The sequence below is a fragment of the Mus pahari genome, chromosome 9 (assembly GCF_900095145.1).
Source record: "Mus pahari chromosome 9, PAHARI_EIJ_v1.1, whole genome shotgun sequence".
NCBI lineage: Eukaryota > Metazoa > Chordata > Mammalia > Rodentia > Muridae > Mus > Mus pahari.
Genome location: NC_034598.1, coordinates 7,160,221 through 7,187,025, shown reverse-complemented (window position 1 = coordinate 7,187,025; position 26,805 = coordinate 7,160,221). Strand labels below are relative to the sequence as shown.

General features: G+C 38.8%; 1 protein-coding gene across 3 annotated transcripts in view; it reads right to left on the bottom strand.

Annotated features, from left to right (window-relative positions):
- Positions 1-26,805, bottom strand: part of Wasf1 (WASP family member 1) — a 53,405-nt gene that overhangs the window by 5,426 nt on the left and 21,174 nt on the right. For all 3 annotated transcript variants that reach the window (XM_029542140.1, XM_021204754.1, XM_029542141.1), the window contains exons 2-5: positions 12,415-12,575; positions 6,263-6,397; positions 2,095-2,248; positions 860-977 (exon numbers count right to left, since the gene is read on the bottom strand). In XM_029542140.1, coding sequence (XP_029398000.1) covers positions 860-977; positions 2,095-2,248; positions 6,263-6,397; positions 12,415-12,547 — 540 coding nt within the window. In that variant the 5' untranslated portion in view covers positions 12,548-12,575. The remainder of the gene's footprint in view (positions 1-859; positions 978-2,094; positions 2,249-6,262; positions 6,398-12,414; positions 12,576-26,805) is intronic.

Below are 26,805 nucleotides of genomic sequence, written 5' to 3'. Positions count from 1 at the left end.
TAATAAGATCAACGTTACCAAGGATGGAACTGCCAACCCCAGTCAAATAACTAAGACACTAAATTATCTGTATGGGAAACGGCCAGAGACTAAAGTCAGGGGAGACAGTGTAGAAAGGCCTGGAGAAGGTAGGGACAAAGCAGGTGACACATGAACAAAGCCTGTCAGGTCTAAGATGGGGCATGCTATAAAGTTGGCAGGCATGGCCATCTAAGGAGGACTACCTCAAGCACAATTTTAAATCCCTTGTGCTTAGCAACCAAAACCTGTGTTCAGGGCACCCTGGCCTGCCTGTCACCAGTCTGCAAACCCCAGCTAGAACACAAGGGCACTGTCTAGCACATACGCATCCAACAAGAGGGCATTATGGGGACTGAGGAAGGTGGAGATAGATAGAGGCATGGTGAAGGCAGACTGTGCCTCTGCTGTGCCAAAATAAGACTTGTCTCTTCCTCCTTCCATGTGCTTGTAAAATCATCAGATTTTAAACATGAAATAAAGCAGATTCGGGAAAATTTTATCAGAGTGGAAAGTAAAGTGCAACAGGCTGGCCACAGGAATGAGAATACAGTAACCTGCGGAGGACAGCCAGGCCACGTGGTGTTGCAGAAACACCAGGAATGAGAACAGAGTAACCTGCTGAAGACAGCTAGGCCGCCTGGTGGTGCAGAAACACTGTGGCTTCATTTATCAACTTTACTCACTCCTGGAAGACACTCTCTCTTGTGACCTGTGTAGTTGTAAGAACTTTAGTGCATGGACCTAACAAAACAGGGCTGCCAAAGGGTGGACTTTCCCGGGTACGACAACAAGGGAATACGGAAAAAGTAACTTCAAGTGTTTGAATCTTTTACAATACCTTCTGCTTTCTCTTTTCCTTCCTCTTATCCTCTGTATCTTGCAACATCTTTTCTTTCCACAGATCAAAGAAATATGAAGGATTGGTATAAAACTTCAGCCCTTCCTTACCATCGTCCCTGGAAAACAGCACGCCCAACAGTGTATTAGGTGAGAGAGAGAGACAAGCAGACCAACGCTTACCACTGAAGTGTGCTTCCCTCCGTGACAGCACCTCACACACAGCGTGTGCACAGGAGTGCCTTGCCAGGGATGGTGCACATCAGTGATCCTGGCACTCAAGGCAAGAGACGAAAAGCTCACAAGCTTGTGGCCACTCCAGGTGACACAACGTGATTATGTATCAAAATAAATAAATATTGTCAAAATAGAGTATACTAATACAGCTTTTTTCTTTTCTTTTCTTTTTATAAATCAGAAAGGAAACTATGAAAAAAGGAAAAACAGACGCCTTTCAGAGTTGGTTAACAGTTTAAAGCACTGTTGCTCACCTGAAGGGTCCACTTTTCCTGAATACTAAATTTCCAAGTCCTTTGGGAAATTCAGTAATTAGAAATACTTCGGCCAAATCTCAAAGTCTGGAAAGCAGGAGCACTGCTTAGAACAGAGAGCCTTCCCATTGCCACAGTGTCCTACGAACTCACTATCTTACCAGATCCAAAGGGGCTACCAAACTTTCAGTTCAATGTTACTTACATGCATGCTGAACTACAGCTTCCAACAACAATTTCAATATCATTTTCCCCAGGATATGGGCTGTACGTCTTTAACTGCCCATTTAACAAACCCTGGGAAAGAATTTCCAAGAAACTGAGTAATTCCAGACTTCACCAGAGTAAGTGGTGGAAAGTATTAAAAACCTGCATATCCATTATACAGACAGGGCAGATGTATACACTGGGAACAGACAGATTGCAATGAAGATGTCTGTCAGTACTGGGGAATTTCAAGCTTCACTTTCTTATGGCTAAAATTTAAATTAGAAAGACAAGGGCAACTTCTGTGACACAGTTCCATGGTACTTACTGCCTTTGCTGGTGGCTACTCATAGTCATCACTCAAACCGGCCCTGGCTTTTGTATGTCAGAACCTACAAAGCTCATCTGTGAATAAAGGTTTCCTGAAAGCAGTAGGTAGGACTGTTAGCTAGACTCAAAAGCAATTAAAAATTGCACAAACCAAGCACTTAAACCTGGAGTGTGAGGCAGACAGCGGGGGTTTAACTCATCTGCTGACCTGTAAGGAGTGAGGATATTGAGAGGTGGAGGTTGCTCACACACATCGTATGTTTCTTGCAATGGGATAGGCAAAGTCTTGCGGTCGAAAAGCTGCTGATCTTGAATTGTAGAGCTCCGGAAAGCCTTTCTCATCGTTATATCCTGCAAAGACACTAAAACAAAAACCACAAATTTTGTCTGTTTTCCTAAGACAACTCAGCCGAATGACATATTAGTACTGCATTTTTGTTTCAAAGCTAGTATGCCCCAAAGGTTGTGTGCCTTAAATTAGGAGTCGTAAATATTTTATTACCGTGTTTATCCTTATCACTCCCTGCCTGATCTTCCAGATGAGTGTTTAACACAGCATTTGCTCTCACAAGCTCTGAAGCATTAACACATTCCCACCAATATCTCCTTTCTCTCCTGGCTACTCCCGCCCAGCCCACCCGACTTAAACCCTCTGCACTTTTCTGCCGTCTCTCCTGTCTACCTTTATTCATCATTAGCTTTCGGTCAGAAGTGCCTGAAGGGACTAATTACTAGTGTGTCAGCTCCTATGTACACTATAAATACCACATATGAGTGATCTAAATTAGTTCTGAAGTTACTCTTCTATTTGTACTATGCTGATTTCAGCCTAACGGTACAAGACTATTGTGTACATTAGCATCTGCAGTGACTGGTAGAGCCCCATCACATCCGTGACGATTTAAAACTAGCTTTGCTTTTGTGCTCTCCAGAATATTCAAATAAAGTTTACATCAAAATTCATCAAAACACTCTAGTTTTGATATTAAGAGTGATTTCTTCACATTAAAACACTGGGCAAAGCCAGTATGATGGCTCCCAACACTTGGGAGGGGAGGGCAAATTTGCCACACGTTCCAAGACTAATTTATAGAGTCAAAATAAAACCAAAATCAAAAGAAGAAACTATCTTGTATACTGAATATATTTGTACTGTAAGTATACAAATACAGTATCCACAGCAATGTCAGTAATCAGTCATAATTTTCAATCATTTTCCCTAAAATACCCTAACATTTCTTAAGGTCAATTCATGGACATGTGAGTCTGTATGTCACAAGGGGAGCAATGGCACTACTCCACAATCGAGGTCACAGCAGAACTTCATCTCAACAGGTTCACACTCCCGTCGTGACATACCTACAAATATCAGAATAGAGTTTAGGGCTTCTCCACCATCAGCAGAGAGTGGTTCGGGAAATAGTTAATGAGCAGGTACTGTATGTGATGGGTGCTTTCACTAATTTTCATGACATTTAACCTTACAACACTTCTATAAAAAACACAACAGGTTCAACAACGGAGGCTAAGCAGCCCACCAGAACGGAAAACTCAGATCTGTTCTTGAGGCTGACTCTTACATAATACTGTTTTCAGGCTACTGGAAGTGGCCTGTGTTTGGGGCAATGAACATGGATCAGTCACTGCCAACCTCCCTCTCAACAACTATGAACCAAAACAGAGCCTGGTGCTAAATGCTCAAAGCCATTTTGGTAAAGGATAAAAACTGCATTCAAGAGAGGAGACCTGTTCTAGCTTCAGCTCCTCACTGTGTCATCTCACTGACAAAGCAGACACTGTGACCTCAGTCCCTTCCACTCAGCAGCATCTCACACTACCTCAACAGTATTATACATAGCACGGTAAGTATGTTAGCTCAATGTGCTTGTAAGCAAAATTGAATTAAATATAATTGTATACATTTTTATAACATTGTTACACATTTTCTAAATTACATTGGCAGTTTCATGGTTGCTACCACTTAAAGATAATACAAAATACCTTTATTATACTCTGTAGTTTAATTATATGTTCGTGTTCTTTTCTTTGAATTCCCTCTACATTTCAAAACCCAAATTGAATCACAAATCTCCACAAAACAATTCCAAAACAAGTGTTCAGCTTTTAGATTTAACTTTCCTCCATGTTTCATGTATTTTAAAGAAATAACAGAAAAAATAAAGCAAGTTACATATAATTCTAAAATACTCATACCTTTAATCATTTACTGGTATCTATACTTTTACTTGGAAGTTTACTGATGATGTTAAGACATCTATTAGCACTTAACAGTATAAGAGTAGCCAGAAAATAAATGAAACTGTCAAGGAAGAAAATCAATAAATGCAGTATTTTAAAAGTAATAGCATTTTGAAATGAAATGCTCATATATATGAAACTGAATTCATAGAAACATTATTATTAGCATATATTTACAACTAGCAATTAAAAAGAAAACATTGGCATAAATTAGATTTGTAGGTATTTATGATTACAATGTATCTCAGCAGTAACAAAGATATATTTCAAGAATTTTAAGGAACGTGATTAAATGTATGCAAACATACTTCAAAGCAAACCTCTAAGAAAGACAATGTACAGATGCAGCACAGACATGTGACAGAGGGTTTGGACCTAGAATACAAGAAAACTCTTACAACGTCACAATAAAAAGAGAATTTAATCTTAAAATGGGCAAATGGACAGGGCTTAGAAGAAAAAACTAGGGGGGAGAACTGAATTGATATTTCTCCAAGAAAATATACACAGGGCTCTAATCTCAATGCCATTAGCCATCAGCATCTTATGAATAAAGCGGAAGATGCCCTGGTCACAAGAGACCGCTATGCCATTCACTCATAGGACATGTCCAGAACACGGGAATCAGTGATGTGGAAGATCAGTGGGAAGCCACGGGTGGGGTGAGAGATGAAATGCAGAGCGGAATCTCTTTACGATGTGCTAAAAATGTTCTAAAACTGACTGTACTAATAAAACTTGGCTAAATATGCTAAAACGACATCACTGATCTGTATCTCAGCTTTAATGGGTCTGATAAGTTAAAAAGTAGTAAATACTTATTACATTACATACATTATGTCAAAGGAGTTTGTTTAATCATTAATATATTTATCCAAACATTTTACACTCTGCTTTTAGAATACTCTTTGTTTTTATTGTTTAAATTTCTATCTAGGGGCTGGAGCGAGCAGGGGCTGGAGCAAGAGGGAGAAAGGAAGGGGGAAAATTAGATCTATAACCTGTATTTGTACTAAAGATGTTATTCAGAAAAAAATTTTGATGAATATATTATGAAAAATTCACAAGAAACAGGTCTCTATAGCAGTGGTTTTCAACCCATTGTTGCATCCCTGTGACAGACCTCTGTCTCCAAATGAGTTATAATTCATAACAATAGCAAAATTACCATTATGAAGTAGCACTAAGAATAATTTTATGATTTGGGTTACCATAACATGAGAAACTGTATTAAAGGACACAGCATTAAGAAGGTTGAGAACCTATAGAACAGCATAGAAGTGAACATTATATTCTTTTTTTTTCCTTTTGAGACAGGGTTTCTCTGTGTAGCCCTGGCTGTCCTGGAACTCACTCTGTAGACCAGGCTGGCCTCGAACTCAGAGATCCACCTGCCTCTGCCTCCCAAGTGCTAGGATTAAAGGCATGTACCACCACTGCCTGGTGAACATTATATTCTTAGTTTCCTTTTTTTATGGCTTAAAAAAAGGAAAGGAATTTGTGAATTATGAACGTCTCAAGGCATTTTTTAAACAAACAACTATTAACATGCAAGGTATCTACAGAAGCATGAAGTCTGCTTTTACCACTAAAATTTCTACCATTACTAAATAGCAGTGTTAAAAAAAACCAAAAAATGAAAACAGAACAAAACCCTGGTATTTCTGTTTTATTCTTAACATAGAACAATTTGGGGGGGGGGGTTCATTTAAAACAGGCAGTAGCAGTCGATTACCTATAAAAGCAATGGTTCAGCAATACTACACAAAGGCTCAGAAAAAGAAATTAGAAACTAAGATTTTAGATACTTTTCACATAATTTTACTTTCTCAGATAAAAAGTCCAAAAAGACTAAGGGAGGAAGAACTAAAGAGCCTAACTAACATGTCTTTATGTCAAAAAGTCGAGAGATGGATAATATACACAATACGATGTTTTTTATGGAGAAATGGAAAGCCAGGCTGACAACTCTCACAGATAATGCATAGATTTATTTCTGCACAGACACAAAGGTCAGGGGTAGACTGTATATTCACACTTAATACTGTTGGGAAACACACTCTCATCTCTGCTGTCTTAATGCAATGTAAAGGAAAATACAGAAAGCAGAAACTTACGTTCTTCCTCTTTAGGATCAAGCTGTGTGACACTAACAGACAATCGGTCCACGCGTTCTTGCAATGAGTTAACTCTGAAGGAAAAACTGTGTGCTTCATTGAATAATTCTCCAAATATGTCTTCAGCATACTTACCTAAGCAAAAACGAAACACACCATGAATGTACCTGCCAAGCAGTTTAGCAGCTAAGGGCGCTGTCTGTTGCATTTGGCACTAATTTAAACTTTAAACCCTATCCTGACCCTGCTCAGCACTTCAGGTGCACGTGCACCGAGAGAAGTGACCATAAACCCTGCCTTGGTGACTTGGGTCTGCAACGGGAAGACTTCATATGCTTTATACTTACCTTCCAACATACAAATAACACATGCTTTCAACCGTAGTCAGCGTTTACAGACTCAGCAGGAGCTGAGCTTCAAGCCAGACACAGACTCAAGGCTACTGTCTCAGAAGACACAGAACAACACTTAGTAGAGACATGTTACCTTCTCTTACTATAATTATTTTAAAATCATCAAAAAGCTAAAATTCTTCCATTTTTTCCTAGTCATGTACATCCTTATTACCAAAAAGTATAAGCCAGAAACAACCAGAAATCTTCTGAAGTTCACAAATTGTAAACAAGGATAATGTTTAAATAAATAATGGGAAGCATCTAGAAAGCAGAATAAGTTCAGATCTTGATTTCATTCACAGTGAGACAGTGGCACCAATCCCCTTAACTGTTAAATAAGAATAAACGTCAAAGAAATTTTAGGAAAAGAAGGCAAAATGCCTGGTAGCAACCTGGTACAAAGTAAGACTAAGCAACAGGCCAGCTTAGTCTGAGCCCAGAAGAGGGGGACGTCTAACGGGGTGTGGGACACGCTCCGGGTGTGGACAGATACGGTTTACCGGCAGATAAAGCATCATCCCAGATGGGGGGCCATGCAGTTACAAAGCTATCCACTGATCTCAGAAATGATCTGGGTATAAATGTTAGAGACACAGAGATGAAAAATACTCCTTCACTTCTAAGAGAGATCACACTAAAGCACGGACCCTTTTACACTTCGCATGTGCCTGAGATTATGAGTTTTTTAGGTGCCGCTCTGGCTAGTTTTATGATACCTTGACGTGAGCTAGTCATTTGGGAAGAGTGAGCCTCCGTTAAGAAAATGCCCCCCACCAGACAAACCAGTAAGCAACGGGGAGCAACTCTTTCACGGTCTCTGAGTCAAGTCCTGCCTTGAGTGCCTGCCTACCCTGAATTCCCCCTGTGTTGGATCTAGTGTGATGGCAGAGTTGTAAGTTTGAAATAAACCCTTTCTTCCCCAAAGCTGCTTATGACCAAGGCATTTTATCACAGCAACAGATAATGTAACAGTGACAGATACATTTGTATTTTTCTGGAGAGAGGGTCCACAGCTTGTCAACAGGTTTTCTTTTTTTTTCTTTTTTTTTTTGGTTTTCTGAGACAGGGTTTTTCTGTGTAGCCCTGGCCGTCCTGGAACTCACTTTGTAGACCAGGCTGGCCTCGAACTCAGAAATCCGCCTGCCTCTGCCTCCCGAGTGCTGGGATTAAAGGCGTGCGCCACCGCACCCGACTGGCTTATCAACAGGTTTTCAAAGGCCATGGCAGTCTCCCAGTAAGTTTAAATGCCAGAACACTTCAGGCATCATTCCATCCATTGTCTTTGTAGTCCTTGTATTTCAAACCTACCTCCTCTTTTCTCTCCAGGGAGAGGTAATAATGACCTTACAATGTGAAACCAATGTGTTCTTATCTGAAGATCACTGTGCTTACGTTAGACCACCCCTCTAGAGCCACTGTCACTATCTATGAAAGTGAGCACAACACCTTTCTTCTAACCCTGTCAAGTCACTCCTGGTCTCCTACTGAACACACCAGTTTTAGTTCTATTCCTCTCCTCAAAATTCATTCCTTGCAGGCCCAACTCAATCTACACCTCACCTAGCAAGCCTGCCTTAGGTCACAATCCACCTGTGATTACCTTTTACGAATAGTTCCTACAATCTACAGTTCATTCGAATGTTAACATATACCTGATCGTTCTTTTCAGAATGGTTTCTGTACTTATCCTATTGGAGATTCTTCAACTAAATGAGATATTATTTGGGGACAAGAGCCACAAACCTTTAACATTACACAGACTATTCAGCCTCATCTGTCCTATGTTTGTTTGCTAACTGTCTTACAAACCTAGTCCACCTCTCCTCTCTTCTACCTTCTACCCTGCTCCCTCCCCGGAGTCTAGAGATTAGGCTTCCCCAGGTTTCTGTGCTGAAGGTTTGGTCTTTGGTAGAGTGGCGGGGCATTACAAGCTGGGGTGCAGTACAAGGTGATTAAGTCACGGTGACGTCTCTCAGAGGGCTGTAGCTGTTCTCCCAGACTGGATGAGCTCTAAGCAGTTATGATAAAGCTGCCCTATGCCATTGACCTCGCCCTTAGCTAGCTGCTTCTCTCTGCTTTTCCATCATACTGTGCCTCATCAAGGCGCTATGCAGATAAGGCTGCTCAGACCTAACTTTTAAAAGGTGTGGCCTCTCTGTAGGATTCCAGCTTCAGGTGCTTTGTTAAACAGGAAAAAGTATTTACATGTGAGAGGAAAAACTAGACTTTATCAGTTCCTTCGAGCAGAATAAACTGAACGTATTCAACAAGCAAAAACCACAGGAAGAACAGTAAGACAACCACTAGATGATTAAAATGGCAAGGGTTAGAGACAACGAAACAGAAGAATTTTACAGAATGTGAATTTTGAATTTTTATTAGTTATCTATTAGAAAGCAGAATTACTTTCTAATAGGAAAGTATCATAAAATGTTTACTTGGGTTGTGTGTTTTTACTAAGCCACAGGAGGCCTGCAGTTCCTCTGCTACACAGTATCCGGTGTGCTATCAGTTTGGGTTTTTTGAGACAGCCTTAGTCTATAGCCCAGGCTGGCTCCAAATTGCAGCAATCACCTACCCTCAGCCTCCTTAAGGTCGAGATTACAAATGTGAGCCCCAGGACCTGGTTGTTACACAACCATTTTAGATAGCTTTTAATCAATTTAGATAGTTTTTTTTTTTTTTTTTATTTTAAGGAAACCTAAAATCATAAGTGTTTCCATTGTTATTTTAACTGTTTTGACTGAAAACTAGTGTGAAATGTACTCTAAGGCTTTCTCACCATCTTAAATGGGATAGAAAACACACTACTACAATTTAAACTTTCTTGCAGCCTTAGAGCCAGAAATTAATTATGAAAGTCAATGAACTGTCCTAAGCCATAAAAACCCTTAGAATATATACGACTATCTGTATTGACACAAATGGTCTCTGCAGTTTCCACATTTCGTGCTCAGCCGACCCTTCCTTAGATCTCACTAAGTTAAGTGAACTTAGTGAGATCTCTTCTGCCAATCCTTCAAAACATACAAGTTTAAGAAACCGAACCATCAAATGTACCAAAACTATTAAAGTAAAAGCAAACAGGTTCTGAGAGGGGTCAACTGGTCACCCTGTGTGTCTGGTTAAGAGTATAGGATTATTTAAAAGGCCAAGAAGCCCTTTAAATTTAACTTAATTCTAGGTTTTTAATTATGCCAAGTAAGAAAACATGAAAGGTTAATTTCAGGGCAATAAACTGTTGTTACACTTTGAATCCATGGGATTTTCTCTGATTTACAGTCTCTATGGGTAGCTTAGAAATTATCTATTCTATACCTACACGGTCTGAACAAAAACATTAGGCCTAGTCATAATTACATCCTATAGTGTTTCAATGACACACGTCAGTTACCACATGTTTATTTGTCCTCTCCCAGAGTGAAGGTGTCTTTACACTCTCATCTTTATACTACATGAAAAATGTTAGTATTTCACCCAAACCATATTAATGCTAAATTCTGTATTGGGCACGCACATATCCAAAACACTGTCTGTTATTAGATTCAAAATCTGTTTAAATTTAAGAATGCTTCCCTAAAGTTACTCCTGCAATTTCTAAACTTTCAGCATGGATCTCAGTATTAGTATATGGGTTAGTATTAATATACTAACACAGGCATAAAAACAGATTATATATGAAGTTTTAGAACTTAAATCAACTAATTTCAGAGCACAGAAAGTCACCAAAATCTTTTGTAAACATGGCTAATTCTATGTTAATATAGTATCTAAGACCTTTAAGATTTTTGTTTTGATTAGTGTTAAAAATCTCAGAATGGCTTTCCTGTGGAAGAAACACATAAACTGTAATTTTAGTGATTTCAATAACTGACCCAAGAAAACAGCCACCAATAGGAATAAAGAGTAGAATTAAATTAATTTCAAATGAACAGCCTGTTATTTATTCTCACAGCTACTTCACAGGTGAGGCAAGGATTTTAAATTCTCACAAAGAATACTCAAATAGGAGATTCTTCAACTTAACTGAAGTCATACTTGGAAATGTGCACCTGATCTTTTCCTGGGCTCTCTTTCATGTTGGGCTGGTAGGGGTGGCAAGCAAAGGCAGACTTTCGGGTAACTAAGTGACCCTGAGGGTTATCAACCAATAAGCCACTGTGTACCGGGCTGCTAATCAGTGATGCTCAGTGGGTGAGGTGCTTGTATTTATGATAGGTTTGCTGAAACACAGAGACCTAAAAGGTGAGGGTCATCTGTGTAACTTCCCATGTTGCCCTAGCTACAGTGGCAAAGACCCAAGCCTTTTTACATACATACGTACATACATACACACATACATAAGATTAATAATTTCTTGAGCCATGTGGGAATGGATCTTGCAGTTTTGCATTAGTGAGTTCTGTATTTGTGGATTTAATCTAATTCAATCAATTTTGGAAAAAATTGCTTCTGTATTGAATACATATAGACTTTTTTCTGGCAAGTAACGGAGTTAACAATTACGCACACAGCTTTTATGAAGCAGTATGGGAAAATGTGTAAATATACCATCTTATCCAAGGGACTTGATCATCTGTGACTTATGGTATCGGAGGGATCTAGATGATCCCTAACGAGAACAAGGAGGAGACATGAGTTGAAAGGAGAGGAAAGGAGCCAAACCCAACTGCTAAGAAAATCTAGGGTGACGGGCGTTAAAGGGAAAAACCTAGTAGAAATACACTCAGGGAATACATCTAGTCAAGAGCACCTGATTCATATTAAAATGAAATATATTTATCTGAATAAAAAGCTCATTCGTTCCATTAAATACATATTGGATTTTTTAAAAAAAAAGTTAATAATAACAGAAAATAATTTGTGATCAAAGTCCATCCTGTTACCTCTTAAGGATGTGTTACTACGTGTTCCCTTCTCCCCTTCTCTTCTATGTGCCTACCACTGTGTACCATGTGTGTGAGTGTATGGTTATGTGTGTGTGCGTGCACGTGCGCATGTGAGACAGGGTCTCTCACTGAACTGGAACCTCACTGTTTCAGCTAAGGTACCTGGCCAGTAAGCCGCTGAGATCTGCTATCTTTGATCCCCAATACTAGAGTTAGAGGCACATGCAGATATACCCAGCTTTTTATGTGGGTGGTGGGGATTTGAACTTACATACCATGGTGACAGACTACCGTCTCAATAGGCCTCCTAATGCCTTCTCACTATCCCATCTTGCCTGACAGAAGCTGCATCCTCTTGCTGTTTTTACATTATGGTGTGTTCTAGACGCTTGGTCACACAGACTCACTTGTTAATCCCACTAGCATTGGGCTTACCTTGCTCTCTACACCTTTGATAATGTGAAGCTTTTTTCCAGGTAGTAATAAGATATATTTTAAAAGAGATCTTAAAGTTGCCAAATACAAATAGTTGAATCATACAAAAATAGGAAACCACCAAGATAAAAAAAGATAACAACCATGCATCATGTAACTCTGGCTCTATCCTTTGCAGGTCAAGTCACATTTTCACAACAGTCAACTCCTTCTAACCACTGTGTGATACTGTTTGGAGAGGTTCTGCTATTTCCTTAATAGGAAGAAATTACTGTTGTAACTCATTGAAGTTACTTAGTGACTAAATTTTCATAATAATGGTATAATCCTTAGATGAAACATCCCTCTTAAATTAATAACAAGTACATTTTTAAACACAATAACTCCAAAGCAAATTCTGGTCTGCAATATTTAAAGTGATATAAATTCTTACTTAGGCTACTCAGTTGTCTAATTATATTTGCCAGGGAAATGTTGGTTACACATTCCAGCTCGTTCTTAATGCCCCTGGGCAGCGCTGTGTGGCACAAGTGCCGAGGGTCAATGTTTCTTTTCACCAACGGCATCTTGAGCTCAGCCGCTGAACCAGCTCACCTGTGAGAAACAGAAAGAGAAACTGCCATCAGTCAGAGAATGACACATGGAAGAATAAAGATGACGCAGGGCCACTTGACCCAAAGAAGCCAAACTCGCTTGTTAATCATCTCTTTACAATTATTACAACTACACCATTCTTTTAAGCTTACTTTCAGCATCAACTGGCCTGTGAGGAATCCACACCACTGATATTTACCATGTGTAGCGATGTGTACTATGTAGCTGGTATAAGAGTGAAATCTGAAACAGCTGGGGAAGAAACATCATTTATATTTCTACATATACCAGCTGTGGCCAAGAGGAACACCCTAAGTCTCATCAAATCTACTAAATGTTTAATTATCAACAAGTTCTGCTTCTTTGCATTCCAGCCTGTCCTCATTTGGCTGATTCCCTGGGCACAAATTCAGCAAGCAATGGTTAGTCCAACAACACAAGTCTCTCAACACTGTGGTTCAAATCTCACTGACCGCAGAATATTAAGTATAAACGTATAAACTCCAATGTCACGACTAGCAGTCTGGGTCACGAATCACTGTTGCTATGAGATGCACGCTGTGGCTAGTGTGCCATGGATGGCATGTAGCTCACTGCACTGTACATATTACTCAACCACAGGCAGCCTTCTTGCCTCTCATCCTAAAGCCACACATTTTACAAAGTGGGAAGCTGAAAGGGGAGCTGACAGGACAATGAAAGAAGATAACGCTGAAAACGAAATTCAGATATAATCCGAGGAGAGTGAGAGAACAGACAGATGACTGGAAATGTCACTACTGTCACTGCTTGAGAGACTAGCTACACGATGGGAAGAACTTAGGAAAGGTCAGCATATGGTCACAAATGAGGAACTTGTTACAAAAGGGAGTATGCTCTGTACAAAGTAAATGCTGGAAGAAGAATTTCACACTCAAGGAACATCAGTGCTGTAATGCTGCACTTAGGGAAAAGATAATAGGTCGGAGGCTGATCAGATGCAGCAGAAAGGAGCTGCACAGAAGTCTGCCAAGGCAAAGAAAAGACGCTCATGCTGCTAACTGCGCTATTGTAAGCTGTACAAGGCAAACATTGTTCAAAATGCTCTCAGTGAGAAATAAAACACAATTCTTATTGCTGGCAACATTTACCCAGTACATTTTACTTTTAAAAAATGTCCCTGTACATTTTAGACAACAAAAGAGTTTCTTAATGCTTTTTGGTTGTTTTTAACTGTGTGTTATGTGTACGGGCAAACACATGAACTTGTGGACAGAGAACAACCTCTTAGTTCTCTCTTCCCAGCAAGGGCTGCAGAGATTGAACCCAGGTCTTCACTTTTACCTGCTGAGTCATCTTGCCTTCAGATACAGTTTTTGGAGAAAACAAAACAAAAATCCCAATGAACATTAAAACATTATAATGAAATGGCACAATTTCTCCCACAGATTAACATCATTTTCTGTAGTCTTAATGGTGTGTGTGTGTGTGTGTGTGTGTGTGTATCTGCGGGGAGGGGGTGGGTAGAGGTGGAAGTCGAGTGTCTCCTTAATCACTCTCTACTTTATTGTTTGAGACGGGGTCTCTCTCCAAACAGAGCTTTAAGATCAAGACTAGCCAGGTGGTCCAGCCCCTCAGCACTGGGATCACTGGTGTTCACTATCTGACTATGTGCAGGGGACAGGGAGCTGCATGTGAGTCCTGTAAGTCCTTCACTGACTGAGCCATCTCTTCAGCCCCATGATTTCCTTTTTAAAGCTTGCGTGTGTGTGTGTGTGTGTGTGTGTGTGTGTGTGTGTGTGTATGTGTGTGCACGCGTGCATTCAGGCCTGAGCTCCACCTCTCTTGTTCCCGGACTCCCCTCTCACTGTATTCCTGCCTTACTCTCATCCGGTCTTCACAAGCTCTATCTAGAATGCCTTTCCTCTTTCTCCTCACAGGGAAGACTAACTGCTGAGCGTACACTCACATCTCTCCTCTGAATCCTCACCGAACTCCTCAGGAAGATGCACCCACCTACTTTTCCTGTCTTTAACTTTGACTCATATTCACATTTCACAGAATTCTACTAAGTATATGCTATTGTACTGGTCTTAAATGAAAAGTATGAGAGAACTAAAAATCTTGTCCTATTCAACTTGTTTTTCTAATATCTAAGAATTTCTAAGTAGGTGGTGATCGACAGTTGATCAATATGTAAGTGGAAGAAAAAGCAATGGCCATGGCACATAAAGGCAAAACCAACAAAGCTCTCAGGTCACTGAACATGTACCTTAGGCAGACAAGCATATACCTTTCTAAACAACTAGTTATGATTTAAGGATTGAGGGGTTTTATTTGCATAGATATACTGTGAAAAATAATATCCTACAGATGCATTGCAAAACCAAAATTTGCTGGTTTCATGTGGCGATAAAGCAGGGATAGCGAGTTATTTTTTGGCATCTTTAGAGTCCAGCTCAGAGGCTAACACATACCTTTTGATGGAAAGAATCTGGAATGACTTATGAAGTGGTTTTATGAACATTATTCTGATCATGAAAGGAAAATGGCTTTTACTGTGTTAAAACAGTGTCTTTATATACAGTATAATATACCCGAAATAAAGTCCATCCTTGTCCCTCCCCTGCCCTTCAGTTCACGTCATATTTAATTTTCATTTCCCATCTTAAATATATGACCATCTATCTAATTCAGTTATCAAAATCTTAGCAATAAAAACAAATAAAGTATAATATTCCTAGTTTTAGAAAACGCTTCACCACATTTAACATAATATCTTCTGTCAGATTAAAAAGAGAAAAAGGTAAAGTACCCATTAAAACATGTAAATTAATTACCAAGCAAGTAGGAAATCAAATTTATTTCATTATTTTTAATATCCTTTGACATTTTATTTAAAAGCAATATAAAATTGTACAGAACAAGCTAATTATAAATAATATCTTTTAAATTATCAATGTTTGACTTGACTCTGAAGGGAAAGTTGTTAACAAGAAAGCCAGATTCTACTGCGCTATAACATAAAACACAAAACATAAAACAACTCAGTTTCTTAAATTGTTACTCTGTTCCCCTAGGTCAAGACCTGTATTTCCCAACCATTGTAAAATTCAAATAGTTCTAAAAACAATTGAGTCCTTCAAGATAAAAGAACGTAAAACAATTCTCAGATTTTTCATATGTATATTTTCACTATTCTCAGCAATTAAATGAACAATTACAGATACAAAATTATTGATGCAAACACATGATGTATAACCTAATCAGACCAATTCTTAAAATAATTTTTAAGGGAAATTCTACCTGAAATTTAAGTAATGTTTTAAATTTAAAAAAACAAAAACAAAAACCTTTTGATAGGTATATTTCTAAGTCCCAATGCAGGTTTTAAAATGTTAAATTAGCTACAATAATGCTGAAGATGACAGGCTTACCAAACAAGTAGACAGCATGCTCCCTTCTAGGAGGTCAAATAAATATAACTTCTGAAACCCAACAGCAGCAAAATGTCTGACAGCATTTGAAGCTAAAGCTGCACTTTGTGGCTGTATTAACCGTTGTTTAAGTTCTTTTAAGTGTGTTTTCTGTTGATTTCTAATAAAGCCATCTATGTATAAAGGCAAAAAAGCAATATATAAGTGTTAAACTATCCCAAGATCAGATGCCACAATGATGTTGAGTCTTTTGGGGAGGGGGGGAAATCACAAAAAACGAGTTATACAAACTTTCATTTTCAGAACTCAAAAACTAACCAATAAAAACTATTTTAAAGTGTTCAAGGAACCCATGTAAATAACTCACCCTCCGTTTAAGAGATGATGCACAAAAATTACAGTTTTAGACAGGGAGGAAACTAAATAGGGAGCTTAGTCTTGGGGTTTCTATCTTTCCTTTCCTCTTCTCTATCCTTCTTTCTTAGATAAAGGGAAGGAGGTTGAAAGAAAAAGGAAGATATAATAATAAGAAATTAAACAAATGGGAATAGATTATTAAATCTTCTTTTAAACAAAAACATATTATAGCCATAATCTTACATTGGTAGAGATCTTCATACTATGTTGCAGAATTGAAGCTATATTTTTTTACATTGGTACATAATTTGTATATTGATACATGTTTAAGGTTTTCATTGGTATAAATCTTTGTTTATTGATACAAAATTTAAAATTAATTTGTTACTATTAGATAGGCATATAACTTATTTAAGAATACAAGGCTCAGATACAGTCCTTTCAATAGCCGCTATTGCAACCTTTAGAATAATTAATGCAAGTTAATAGTTACTCTTGGTCACAGTAGGTTCTAATTTAGCTAATTACAATACAATGTTTTCAAGGTTATTCAAAATAGCTAAAAATCAATCAATGTTTAACAATTCAGTTATGTTATATATAGATAGATGGTCTTCAAAAGCATCAGAGATCCACAGAATATGGCAAGTAAGATTATTTCATTATTAAAAGATCTCTTGATTACGAGACATGTCTGTTCCTGACAGTATTCCCATTCCATTTTAAAGAAGGTGATGAGCTTCAATACCTCCATGTGGAGTTGCTTCAACTGTGGGAAGCTAGCCACTGGGCAAGAAATGCCCTAATTTTATCTACAAGCAGAATGCTGTCCAAAAAGGTCAAATGGATGTAGGATAGTTGACTGTTAATGTCTGCCAAAACAGGTTAAGCTAGTCCTTCAAAATTCCCCCTTCACTTAAGGTCTGTCAGATGTTCTGGGCCAGAAGGCTGGAGATAGTGCTCCATTATAAGGAATGCTGGGGACTGTCCAGACAGTAGCTGTCTCTGCCAATTGTTTCAATTTTGGAAGCTGTGTTTCTACACTTCCTGCGTATTCAAACGTTTATTCCTTCTCAAATCTTTGACGGGACTGAAGATTAGATAGTTTTAGTCTCACAATTAAACTTACGTTATTTAGCATTGAAGATATTCTAGACTTGAAAAGATGTTTTTAGGATGGTAATACAAGTCAAAATAGAAAATGATTTAGGTATAAAACTATAAACTCATTAAAGTAGAATAGATGATAAAATACTTTATCTAAATTGCTGAATATAATGGACTAGATATTATAAATGTATATCATACCTTTTTGATAATTGTTATACTTGTACTCAATTTATATCTGAGAAAAAAGAACCTTTTATTGGACTAAAAAGGGAACTTGTTGAGGTTTGGTCTTACTGTCTACTGTAATGCTAAGTATGGGCTCCCAAGTCCTAGAGTATGCACATAGCCCCAAGTAACCCTGACCCCGAGTTATTTCTGATTGGTAAATAAAGATGCCAACAGCCAATAGCTGGGCAGAAGAGATGGTGGGTGGGATTTAGGATTCCTGGGCTAGGGGGGGTCAGAGGAGAACCATGGAGAGGATGGTACAGGAGGAAGGAGAAGAAGCTACCATGGGTTAGGTAAGCCATAAAAAGTAGCCCTGAGAGCTGGCCAACTGGAGATAAGAGCAGCCCAGGTGAAACATAGTAAATAGTAAGTAATAACTCTGGGTCATCGATAGGAAAGTAGACTCTAATAACAGACGGTAGGAATCTGCCCAGCTCTTGTACAACTTAAGGCTTATTGTAAATATAAAGGTTGCGTGTGTCTTTTATCTGGGAACCAGATGGTCAAAGATGGGATAGAAACCCCAGGTCGGGAATAAAAATTTCTATAACAGCTTATACATATACAAAATAATTACAAGCAATAACTACGTTTTAGTTTAAATGCAAAATGTCCTTCACATAGTTATGTATTTAAAGGATCTCCAGCTGGTGACAGTATTTGGGAGGGAAGAGGTGGGTCTACTAAGAAAGAGATTTAGGGGGACGTAGCCTGCCTTGTTATGGTCCTCTCTGCTTCTTAGTCTAGCTGCCATATGAAGATCTCCACTACGTGTCTCTGTAGCCAAACTGCTCTGTCATCCTTTCTCCATCAGTCACATGACAACAATGACAACAATATAAACAAGAACCACCAACCAAACACCTTCTGTAAGTTACTTTGGCCACTATTTTGTCCGAGCAATGAGAAAAGTCACTAATACAACCTAGGGAAAACAATTTCTAAAGGGCCATAAAAATTACTAACATTTTATTATGAGTAGTAAGTGACTAGTCTTAGAACTCATTGTCAGTCAATGATCTATGTTAATTTCTATGTTAATTTCAAATGATTTCTTAGTTAAATTATCTTCAATTATCCTATGACTACTGGATATTTAGTTATTCAATCTAAGAAATGTATTATGTGATCGATGGGAACAGATTACTATGAAATAATTATTCAAATAAAAAGTTCCAGTACTTTAAAATTTTTAAGGGATTTTGACAGAAAATTTTCATTTTTGTGGTATACATATGCATGTGCAGGTGGCCCATGTGTGTGCCCATGTGTGCAGAGGTCGACTTTGGGTATCTTCCTCCTGTCTTGCTATTACTATTGTCAATTACTTTCTGTGATAAGGTTGTACATTGAACCTGGAACTTGTCATTGCAGCTAGAATGCTGGTTTGTGACCCCTTGGATCTGCCTATCTCTGCTCTGTCAGCACTGAGGTTACAGGTGTGTGATACCACACCCACCTTTTATGCGTGCAGATTTGAGCTCAGATCCCCAAATCCATGCACTCACTTACCTGCTCAGCCATCTCCCCACTTAAGGAAACTACTGTTAAAAAAAAAGTCCCACTACTTTAAGGTTAGAACGGACTTAATTACATTCAATAAATTAATGAAATAATTGGATCATGAAAATTATTCATGAAAATAGCTTTCTTAAAACACAGTACAAGCTCGGCCGTGGTGGCGCCTGCCTTTAATCCCAGCACTCGGGAGGCAGAGGCAGGCGGATTTCTGACTTCAAGGCCAGCCTGGTCTACAGAGTGAGTTCCAGGACAGCCAGGGCTACACAGAGAAACCCTGTCTCGAAAAAAACAAAAAACAAACAAACAAACAAACAAAACCACAGTACAAATAACAAGATGTTTTATAATTATACAAGGCAAAACTGATTAAGAAAATATAAATGTTTTTTAAAAAGAATTATACATAACCAATCTAATTTTGAAACAAATTTAATTATGTAAAAAAAAAATCACAGGTCTATCAACAATAAATTATTATAAAATATACTATAAAATACACCATTTAAAAAGTAATAGAACAGGGCCTTATAGCTTGCTTCCCTCTAAGCCTCGAGTGTTCATAGTCCAGGCATTCATTATTGTAAATGAAAGACTGGAAGAAAAATATAGAGCTTTAAAGTGTAATAGAAGAACCTTGCAGCAAACTGTCTCAGGATTATACACAGATAACAAGTTTCCTCTTTGTTGCGAATAGTAAACGATTCCCTATTCACAATCTTTAAAATTCTGCATTCAAGGTTTAAAAAAAAAACCAATAAATGAGTGTAAAGAACTGTGAGTCATGCTGTGTAACTCCAGGTACCAAACTGCTTTGAGATGCTCTGGCCTTTACTCAAAGAAATTGTCCCAAGAATAATGCTGCCTTTACAAAAACCAGTAATTACATTTTGTACCTCATGTGACAATACTAAAGTGTTACATTTTGATAGGCTGAGACTGAAAAGGATAAACTGTTATATGAAACAAAGTAAAAGTGAATAAAGTAAGCTACAGTAATCCTAACATTGACACTATCGACTGACTCGAAGAGGGTTGAAAGAGACAGACAGTGCAGACAAGCAGTGATCTGATCCATCAGACACCAGCTTATTATGTGATTCCATGTTACTCTTCAAGAAAGCATGTATTTCTTGGGCTAATAAACCAGTACCGCAACTTTACAAATCTATTATATAACCATATCATCACAGTAACGTAATTTTCAATAGTTTAAGAGATGTTACTTTGAAATCTGAGTGCTGGCATTCATCTCTCACAACGTTTAAGTGGCTCAGGCTGAGGTGGTCACTCAGTGGGGGAAGCACTGGCTGGAAAGGGTAAGGGTTCCAACCTCCAGAAACCACTTAGAGCTGGTGCTTCTGCAATCCCAGTGCTCCTGAAGTGAGACAGGAGGTGGAGGAGGAGAATGCCCAGAGGCTTGCTGGCCATGTAGAAGCCCAAACAAGGCTCTGTGTCAAAGTGGGAGATGAGGACTGACATCTGAGGCCCTCTGACCTACATGCACACACACACACACACACACACACACACACACACACACACAGAGTACACAGACCAGTGAGGCCCTCTGACCTACATGCACACACATACACAGTGCACACACCAAAACATCTTTTAAAACTGACAATCTACTTTTCTCAAATTTATATTCTCCTTTCCCTCACAAACACTGGAAAAACACATTTTAATTCCTACTTTAGAGTTTATAGGATATATTGTAACTTAACTTTCCTCCAGTGTGGACATTTTTATGACTTTCAAAACTTTTGGACAAGTTTTCACCACGGTCAGTTACTACTGACTTAAATATGAAAAACGCCCAAGTACCTGAAGGGGGCTGCAACCCTGTAGGTGGAACAACAACAGGAACTAACTAGTACCCCCTGGGTTTGTGTTTCTAGCTGCATTTGTAGCAGAAGATGACCTAATCGGCCATCAGTGGGAATAGAGGCTCCTTGGTCTTCCAAACTCCATATGACCTAGCACAAGGCAAGGCCTGGGCCAAGTAGTGGGAGTGGGTGGGTAGGGGAACAGAGGTGGGGGGAGGGGTATGGGAATCTTTCGGGATAGCATTTGAAATGTAAATAAAGAAAATAATAATAATAATAATAAAAAAAGAAAAACGCAAAGCTTCTGAAATATTCTCAAAATATGTCTTATAGGAAAATAAAATTTTTCTGAGGGGGGGCATGCAAGAGGAACAGCAAGCACCTTTGGAACCTTTAGAGGACAGCCCACAAATTAGCATAAGCATGATGGGTGTGCCTCAGAGAGGCAGAGCCCCAAGGACTCCTCAAGTTCTGAAGGCCTCATGCAGTATCGCTTGGCTTTACACATTAGGAAACAGAATTGGGAGCCCCTTTGACTTCTTTTTAAGAAAGAAAAATGTATGGATACTCATCATAGTGAAAAGACGGCTTCCAAATATAACACAAGTGGGTGCCCTCACGGTCAGCATGTCCCGTGTAATCTACGAGCTGTAAGAAAACTCTACGGGGCTTCCAGCCCCTCACTGGGCATTATCACCAGCACATAAAATAACAGTGACTGACCATTTTTGATAGCTGTGTGAGGGGTTCCTTGAGGACAGGGAACAAGAACAATGGTGGCCTGGTTACCGCTAGCTGATGCGCCTTTCTTGCTAATGATAGGGCAATGATTAATTTCCTGTACCTGTGTATGCCCTCAGCTTCTGATTCTACGATTTAAATGTTAATGAATAGCTGTGCACCCTGAAGATATAGAGTAGAAATGGCTGATTGCTTTTTATATATAAAAGTTTAGATATTTGATTCTTTGAAGATTTTTTCTGGGATATTTTCATTTTATCCTGAATAATCTTAGACATAATTTTCTTATTTGAAACAAAAGTACCTCAAACTTTTCATAACAGTTTTTGTAAATAATTGCTTACCTGTGTTTTTTATCTTTTTTTTTTTTAACATTTAAATTCTTTAATCTTTTTTTACAGTTTAGACTTCATTCCCCTCCTGGTCTGCCACCTAACCATTCCTCATCCCATAGTGCTGTCCACCGCCTCCTGCCCCAGTCTCCAAGAGGATATCCCCTCCCCCACGCCTACCCCAGGCCTCCCCACTCCCTGGGGCCTCAAGTCCTCAACTCAAGGGTTAGGTGCATCTTCTCTCACTGAGGCCAGACCAGGCAGACCTCTGCTGTATATGTGTGTGTGTGTGGAGGGGGGGGCTCATATCAGCTGGTGTATGCTGCCTGGTTGGTGGCCCAGGGTCTTTTAAGATTTTTTTTTTTGTAAGATTAATTTTTGAGAGAAATAATAAAAATGATTGTTTCTTTTTTTGAAATTTCAAAATGCAGCCTGCCAGTAAGAGAACTGGCTGAGAAATACCTTGCTTCCTTACACTTTGTTAATCCATAACAAGTTGCTTACACATGAATGCATGTGAGTCCTTCACCTGTAACATGTACAATGTTTAATCATGGAATGGTGTTGGAGAACATGCTAATTTTTACTTGTACTCCTAACATAACCACATTGTAATTTTTATACTGCTGGAAAGGTTTCCTTGGGGGGATATAAACTGTAGGGGAAAAGCAACAAAGTACTTAAGCATGCTTCAAAAATATGGGATGTGTGTGTGTGTGGGAGGGGGTGTCCCTTTTGCCAGCCCCAGAGATTTAAGTTTTGCTCCCTCAGAGAAGGAATCTGCTGTGTGATTAACTGCCCCACCCACACCTCCTCCTCAGTACCTGCCCTGCTGGACAGGGACTCTGGAGTCTCCACCCTCACGTGAGGGGCTCTGGAGGCTGTTTACTGTTTTCTCAGCTCACTAAGCATCAGGACAGGTGAACTCCTTAGGGCCTCAGTTTCTTATCTTTAAAATAAAAACATTATCTACCTCAAAATATTTGAGGTGGCAGCTAAGGTGGTTATCACAAGGACAGCTTTTAGAGAAGTCCTTAATGCACAGTAGGGACACACTCAACACTGCTAACTTCTTACCACACTGAACTTTAGGAGACAGAACTGGCAGCCTCTCTGACTTCTTTGTTTTTTTAAGTGAGAAAATGAGTAGATACGTACATATCACAGGGCAAAGATGGCTTCTAAAAGTAACACAAGGGGGCTGTATATATGGACATAGTTCACACTCTTGTATCAGAGGACACAGATAAAATATATTGAGGTCAAATTTCAGGCACAGTAAGGAGACAGAAAGGTCAAATTTAGAGAAAAGTTTGAAAATAACTACATGTTAGGGACATTTGCTGGTCACAGAGGCAGAAGCGTCTCAAGAATATAGGAGAGGGATTTGGGAAGGCTGGAGAAATCGTTAACTAAGGAGCGAGCATTCCCGGGTGCAGAAGATAAAAACAAAGGCTGGCTGACTCAGAGGAACATCAAGATGAGTCACAGGAGAACTACTTCCAGATCCTTTGAAAGCAAAAGGATACCTTGTTTCTGTTGGGGTCTAAAGGTACAAGTTACAGCACCCAGAAGTAAGAGCCTTTCTAACTTTACTGCATATTAATTATAAATTTAATGACTGGTGTTACAGGGATAGTGATGTTACAAACTCCAACTCTGTTCACTTCATTTCATTACATCACACTTGCTTTCTCTTAATTTGTATTCCTGGGTTTACTAATTATTGGGAATACATAATCACTTAAATATGGTTTTGTATTCAAAGAAACTCTTGCTATTTTCTTGTCCATTATACATTTTTCACATAATTTGTTATCTTGGCAGTTTACTGCACAGAACTGTTTTCCCATTTTAAACCTGAGCTTTTCTACACATACTTTCTCTTCCTGGACATCTTCAAATTACACACACACACACACACACACACACACACACACACACAAACCCAACCCCTCCAAAAACCCCAACCAAGCAAAAAACAACACAAACAAACAAACAAACAAACAACCCACAACCAACTATAATCCTTATACTTAATAGCTTTTTAACTCATAAAAGCCTATGACTTTCAAGACAGGAAGAAAGATTAAAACTGAGACCAGTAGGTCTCAACCTTTCTAATGCTTTGACCCTTTAATACAGTTCCTCATGTTGTGGTGACCTCAACTATAAAATTATTTTCATTGCAACTTCATAACTACAATTTTGCTACTGTTAAGAATTGGAATGAGTTGGAGGCCAGCCTGGTCTACAGAGTTCCAGGACAGCCAGGGCTACACAGAGAAACCCTGTCTCAAAAAACAAAACAAACAAAACAAACAAAAGAATTGGAATGTAAATATTTGATATGCAGGATATCTGATATGGAACCCTTGTGAAAGGGTCATTTGACCCCCAAAGGGGTCCCAACACAGGCTAATAACCACTGAGCTAGATAATTATGTCTCATCACTAGATAACTAGACATGACTAAAAAAGTTAGAAAAATGGTCAAAGTTCATAAAAGGTACAGCCTAGCTGAGATCAGATCTTAGGGTTCCACATTTTACATATACCGCTTATTCTGTTCTTAATCTGCTACTGTTTCAAAGCCACTTTGTATTTCTGACAAGGCAGCCTCCCACCTCTCCCAGTATCCTCAACATTTCCAATTTATTTTGAGGATGCAGAGAATGCTTTCCAATTCTCAGATGACTACACCTCTTTCAATAAATAGCTACAGATTATATATTAGGATTAAAACATAGATAGTGAAGATGCAAAACAATTAAAATAGCTTTGCCACCTAGAAGCTTACACAACAAGAGCAACAAAGTTGTAAAGCTCAACTTTAAAAACAGTCAAAATTAACATTTAGCTAAGGTTTATAGTAGGTCAGACCAAAGTAGTCGAGAAAATGAAATCAAGACAAGTGAGAGGTTAAGGAACCTAATAGACATGTGCTATCCAAAATATCAACCATTAGTCACATGTGGCTGAGTTTAGATTTAAGATAATATCGAACTCCACACCACATATGGCCCTGTGGCTGCTCCTTGTACAGGGTCCTCACAGAGCTGCAGAAAGCTCCATGAACAGCACTGAGGTGAAGACAGTTTAAATCAAGTATATGAAAGGTTTAAAAAAAAAAAGAAAAGAAAAGAAAAGAAAAGAAAAGAAAAGAAAAGAAAAGAAAAGAAAAGAAAAAGAAACTTGTTTGAAAGAAACATAGAAGCAGGAGGGAAAAATAATGCACTGAAAGTATAGACTTCAAACTTCAGTTTTCAAAGAACAAATAATCTTTACAAGAGTAAGGTGACAGACGTTTGATTTAAAGAGTGTGTCTTATGGAATTAACCAGAATGAGGAATGACTCACTGGATCACATGGCCGTTTTCCTAAAGTGCTTGAGCTGGTTTATATTCCTACTAGCACCTCAGCAAGTTCGCTACATCCATGCTAACACCTGATGTTGTATATTAGCAGTCTAGCCATCCAAGTGTGACCAACGTTGCTTTATTATCAAGTTTCATTTAGTCTAATTTGAATTTCAGGGAGATGGCTCAGTGATTAAGCAAATGCTTGGATCCCCAGGGCACACATAAATAAATGCTGGGTGAGCATTGCCACCTTCTCGTAATTCTAGCTTCAGAAGGATGAGACAGAGGATCTCCTTACCAAGGATTAGCCAGACAAGCGAGGTCTGAGTTTGCCTAAGAGACCCTGTCTCAATTGGTAAAGTAGAGCAATCAAGGTGGCAGAGGAGAGACAGACAGACAGAAACACGGAGTGGAGGCAGGCAAAGATGGACAGAAATGAACAAGTTAGGCTGTCAGATCAGGCTACTACTACTGTCATCTTGCCACAGTGCTTTACAGAGCCACCTGATGAGATCCACTGACAGGGGACAGCCACAGGACACTGCCAGATCCCAAGAACAGGGTGGCTATCAGTTGAGTGCAACGACATGGCGAGATCCTCTCCACACCTTCAGTTCTGCTGGCGCCTGAGAAGGGTTTTCAGGTATCAATTCCTACTGACACCAGATGGCACCTAGTAGAGCCTAGGATTGGCCCTTGCCAGCAAAATGAATAAATACCATTATTCAAAAGGACACAGACACTTTCAGAAGCATCTTTCTCTTTAAATGGTTCAAAAAAATGGCTTTAGCCATTTCTTAAAAAAACAAAACTGTTTAGTATTAAAATGGTAACACTGAATTTAAAAATACCATCCTTGAAAGTTTTACCTATTTAGAATGCTAAGTTTCATTTAAACTTCATGAGAATAACTCCGTTTGAAACTATAACATTCTATTGGCTACACTACAGTACTTATGAAACAACAATATGGCAAGAAACATCAATTCAAATCAAGTATATAATAATAACTAAAAGCCAAAAAATAAAATAATTTATTATAAGATAAACTAAGCCGGGCATTGGTGACAAATACCTTTAATTCCAACACTTGGGAGGCAGAGGCAAGCGGATTTCTGAGTTTGAGATCAGCCAGGTCTACAGAGTGAGTTCCAGGACAGCAGGGCTACACAGAGAAACCCGGTCTCGAAACAAACAAACAAACAAACAAACAAAAAGTAAACTAAAGGGAGATTGGATATAAGACTCTTTAGGGGCATTTATATTTTATCACTAATAAATTAATAAGTTGACAAGGATATTATATTAATACTGCCCCTGCACACTTAATTTAA